The sequence below is a fragment of the Trachymyrmex cornetzi genome, unplaced genomic scaffold (assembly GCF_001594075.2).
Source record: "Trachymyrmex cornetzi isolate Tcor2-1 unplaced genomic scaffold, Tcor1.1 scaffold802, whole genome shotgun sequence".
NCBI lineage: Eukaryota > Metazoa > Arthropoda > Insecta > Hymenoptera > Formicidae > Trachymyrmex > Trachymyrmex cornetzi.
The window spans coordinates 24,127-29,006 of NW_017300139.1; the positions used below are offsets into that span (position 1 = coordinate 24,127).

Consider the following 4,880-nt stretch of genomic DNA (forward strand, 5'->3'; position numbering starts at 1 on the left):
CAAAGAAGTCGCAATAGTCAAACGATTTGAAATGGCACTTTCTGACAACTCATGTGGTAGCCATCTCCCTTCCTTATGGATCTTTCCCATGGCATGTAAACGTTTTAAGACGTTACTCCATTGGAGTAACATTTAACTGTTTCGACAACTCTAAATGTGTTTGAGCTGGATTCTCATCAAGGAATTCTTGCAACTCGACATCTTCAAATTTTTTCGACTGTCCTGGACGTTCTTTGTCTCTCACATCAAAATCACCGTTTCGGAAGCGTTGAAATTTGAAACCAAACTCTACATGTTGGTTCTGATGGAGTTTCATCACCATATATTTCGGATAATAAGCGATGCGCTTCAGCTGCGGTTTTCTTGAGGTCTAGAATCCTAGATTTATCAGAGAGGCCTAACCAATGTTATGCATTCTGATTCGCTGTTGCAATCTAACCAATTGCGTGACTTGGCAGCCATTTATAGTACTAGTGACATATTTCTATTTCATTTTATCCTATACATTTTATCTCACATTATCCTACACGTCTTATCTTGTTTGACATAGTTTAAAGGCAATTTCATAGCATGTCGGCCATGTTTAGTACTCTCCTTAGCACCTTTGTCATACTGACTTAAGCCGGTTGCGTCTCTCTGATAAATCTAGGATTCTATTGAGGTCGAAGTAGTGAAGAAGCACATGTCGGAAAAACAGCTTATCGCGATTTATTTTCAATCGATTTGAAAATCTCTTTGGCGTCGAGAAATCTAACCTGTGAGGATTGAATCACTTTCAGCGATGTCTAAACTACAAAAGACATGTGACTTCATCGTCGAAACTCGTCAGCGTTGGAGGCAGAGCCCTCTAGTAACGAGCGATAGGAATTAAGTTTAACACCTAATAGTATGATTGGATTATATCATATAGGATAAGTGGGGTGAATATGCCACACTTAAACGAAATTAGATTTTTGAGTAATTATTTGTTCAATTTAAAGTAATTTTACATACTGATCTTCTTCTTCCATCCTTTATCTATCATTTGTATATAATTAGAATCGAATATATTCATTTTTTGTTATTAAAAATAAAGAAATACGGAAGTGCTGACAATTGGGTAATATGCCCACCATGCGGGTAATATGCCACATACCAAAAAAAGCTAAATATGACGTTTATTTTGTTTTTTATTGCAAGAATACATTATTAATTATTTTTATGATAAAAATAAACATTTGAACACATTATTAATTAGTTTTATAATGAAAATAAACATTTAAACACATTAATAATGATTTTTATGATAAAAATAAACATTTGAACATATTATTAATGATTTTTATGATGAAAATAACTTAAGTAATATAAACAATATAAGATTATAGGTAACATAGGTAACTTCGATAGGGTTAGGTTAGGGTTAGGTTAAGTTACCTATACAAAATGTAAACTTTGAGGCACATTTAAGTTTATTTATTAATTATTTGTCAATACGGATATTCTGTCACAACGGGATTATGCGGCAAAACGTACTTGTTTATAGCATCCTAACCTATATTAGAGGAAATGATAGTACTGCCATTTTACCCTAATAAAAGTAATGGCGTATTACCCCAAGACGCCATTTTATCTTATAATGAGCCTGTACAATATGACTGTTAAGAAAATGAATCAATGACGTACTGAATATATTTATTTTAACCCATATTTATAGGTTAACAAGCTATTCGAGCTAAATATTGTGTAACGCTTGAATAATAACTTACATAAGACACTATGAAAGTTACAAGAAGCACGTTTTCGTATACCATGCCGTCATAGTTACCTCATAAAAATAATACTGTTGCCAGGAAATTGTTGATACTTATGCAAGATGTCAAGCACACAATCATGCACGATGTTGTAGCACTGACGGAAGCGCTGCTAATCAGTATCAATGTAAAACAAAATGTGTGGCAAATTCCCCACACTGCCATATTACCCGCACTTACTCTAGATACAAAAGCATTTACTTTTCACAAATACTACTTTCCGCAGAATTAAAACGAGATAAAATGTTTTTTTTTTTATGTTTTAATTACATACAAAGGGCTTTAAAATCTCGTCGTTTTAATCATTTTGATATCATTTTTCTCAAAATTGTGATGTGATAGCCAAATTTACAAAACGAATTCATGGTCAACATCTAAAAAATTATGGCAAACAATTATATTCGTTCAAGCAGCGATTTTAATGTGTAAATTCGTTGGCTAGTATTATATTATATATTATTATCTACGTTTAATTTTTATGGTACAATTTGTAAAGATCGCTCATTCAAGCGAAAAATATCGCAGTTGTTGCGTTGATTATATATATTAAAGCAACGATCGCTATATTATTTTCAGATGTGAGTCATGGAGATACTTCTTTTATCGTATTTTATTCAAAAGCACTCCGATATCTATGCGCGACCGATTGGTACAACGTTTCGTTGTAACACCATCATGGAAGGCCAGTGAAAAGTGAATTATTGTTATTATCTTACTAAATAGAATTTTTCTTCTTTGTTACATTCAATGCTTTTTTGCATTTCTTTTTTATTCAAAAAAAGAATATTATAATTATTCATTTAAGAAATTGTAATTGAATGTGACATTACAACATTATAAAATAGAAGACTAATTATTGTATAGTTTCTCCCCTTTTTTCCTCTCTTTTACAATCTTGATTGGAGGTATTTTTTCGAACGAATAATCTATGAGGTTGGCTCGAGTGAGGCATTTTTATATTATTTTATTCATTGATGTCGTGCGGCTGATGCAGCTGTCTGTGGTGTGACAATTACATTGTTACTGCCCATTCAGCTGTAATATATATATATATATATATATATATATATATAGCAAGTGAAATATTAAAATTCGTGAGAAAGCTATAAATAGTAGCACGAGACAATAGAAATCAGCTGTTTGGAAATACGAGTATGTACATACATGCACGCTAGAATAAACATATGAAACACACGTGGATATGTACACACGTGACGTTCGTGGATCGGTCCGCTCAAAAATAATATCACGATAATTCTTTTCATTTCCACTTAGCTTCTTATAAAGTTTTTCTGTACAAGTAAAGAAATGAACGGACTCTTTTTCGCTCCCTTATATTGGCCTCTGTTATATTAAATAAATATTTGCTATGTAATTAAATTAAATATAATTATTCTAATTTGCTAAATGATTAACAATAGGCCGTTACTTTAAATATACGAGGTCATTGCGAGGGAAATATTACGATCGAAACACTGAGATTCTAGAAAGATCACGAAGACTGATACAAAAGAGGCAGCCGATCCACGGCGAATAACATTTATTATTCGGTTTCGAAGAATAATGTAATTGTCGGTCAAAATAAACTTAAGTTTAACGGAATAAAATTTTTGAATTTCTTTGGTCCGAACATATAACACAATTCCTAAATTGGATTTATCAAAAGCAACGATTGCTTTATTTAATTGTTGATAGATTACTTTGATTGTTCAGCGAAAGAATGTTATGTTTATGATCTATAAACTTGCAATGTCATCGGTGCAGGTGTTAGCTCTTGAGTATCTGGAGTTTTTTTTTTTCATTCGAATTAAAACTTATCAGTGTTTAGGGCGGCCAGGTGTTCGATTAGATATTATCGTGCTAATAAATAAGCGATTATTTCACCGATTGAGAATCACATCGATTGCCACTGCTCCAGTGAAGACGCCAACATGAAAGCTTTCGCATCCGGTAAATTTTGCCAACTGTTAATTTCTTTTTCGATTTACATAGTGTTTACTTCGAAACGCATTTTTTGACTGTTTACACTTTTTATTTACGCTGCAGCCTGCATCATCCTTGCGATCTGCGTCGCAGCGTCTCTACAGTACACTCCGTACGCTCGGTGTGATGATGGACCTCCACCCAAGTCATTGATAGTAGAGGGATGCAATAGTTCTCCTTGTGATTTATACAGAGGGACTAATTTGACCGCGCATTGGGACTTTAATGCCAGTAAGTAACGTTATATATGTATATAAAAAAAAGAATCAAGTTAAATATTATTCAGGAACAGGTGATCGGTGCAGATCCGAGCACAAATTAAAACGAATCAACATTAAGCTTGCGTTCTCGTCTAGAACGATTAAAACGCAGTTTGCATTTGCAAGCGTAACATTGGCAGTATTAATGGTATAACATTGATCACGAAAGCCGAGTAGAATTTGTCGAACGCAGCCTTGAACAAAATTGAAGCCGATCCTATTGCTAAATTTCCGTCAACAAATTACGTTAGACGCTGCGTATGTTTCGAAGTTTGTTTCGTGTAATGTATTTTGTTGGCAAAGCTTGTGATATTTCTACCAGCATCGATAGGTGTTGTTTGATAGAAGCATAGCAGCTTTCTGGCTGATAAAATTTAGCGAATCCTTTTTGCAGGGATGGGAAGTAACTCGTTACTTGTAACGAAGTTACAGTTAGAGTTATTTTTTTTCAGTAACTGTAACTTAACTTCGTTACTTTCTTTCCATCTGTAATTATAACTTAACTTAGTTACATCTTTTAAGTAACTAGTAACTAATTTAATAGTTACTTTCATAGTTATTTTATATATTTTAAACTTATTTGTCCACGGTAGTGTCCACTTGGCGCTACAAATACTTCGAAACATTTGATTAATCAGATGAAAGAAATTTAATTAAAGCGTTCAATGAACTCTTGTACCTGTGCGTCTATATTTTGGGGTCTAATGGAATCCGCCAATCAAATACAAGAGCGCTCAACGAACGGTTGTAGACCATTTTGGATTAGTGCTGGAATTTATTTGCAACTTTTAGCCGAATATAAAAAGAATTTTTTTTACAAAAAACATTGTATATGTGTGCTATT

General features: G+C 33.2%; 2 protein-coding genes across 4 annotated transcripts in view; both read left to right on the plus strand.

The window, feature by feature from the left end:
* sro (SDR family oxidoreductase shroud) overlaps window positions 1–2,490 on the plus strand; it is a 7,451-nt gene extending 4,961 nt beyond the window's left edge. For all 3 annotated transcript variants that reach the window (XM_018518956.1, XM_018518957.1, XM_018518958.1), the window contains exon 6: window positions 2,370–2,490. In XM_018518956.1, coding sequence (XP_018374458.1) covers window positions 2,370–2,490 — 121 coding nt within the window. The remainder of the gene's footprint in view (window positions 1–2,369) is intronic.
* Window positions 2,491–3,646: 1,156 nt separating this feature from the next.
* LOC108768512 (Niemann-Pick type C-2c) overlaps window positions 3,647–4,880 on the plus strand; it is a 2,146-nt gene continuing 912 nt past the window's right edge. Inside the window, exons 1-2 of the mRNA XM_018518961.1 lie at window positions 3,647–3,743; window positions 3,840–4,007. Coding sequence (XP_018374463.1) covers window positions 3,725–3,743; window positions 3,840–4,007 — 187 coding nt within the window. The 5' untranslated portion in view covers window positions 3,647–3,724. The remainder of the gene's footprint in view (window positions 3,744–3,839; window positions 4,008–4,880) is intronic.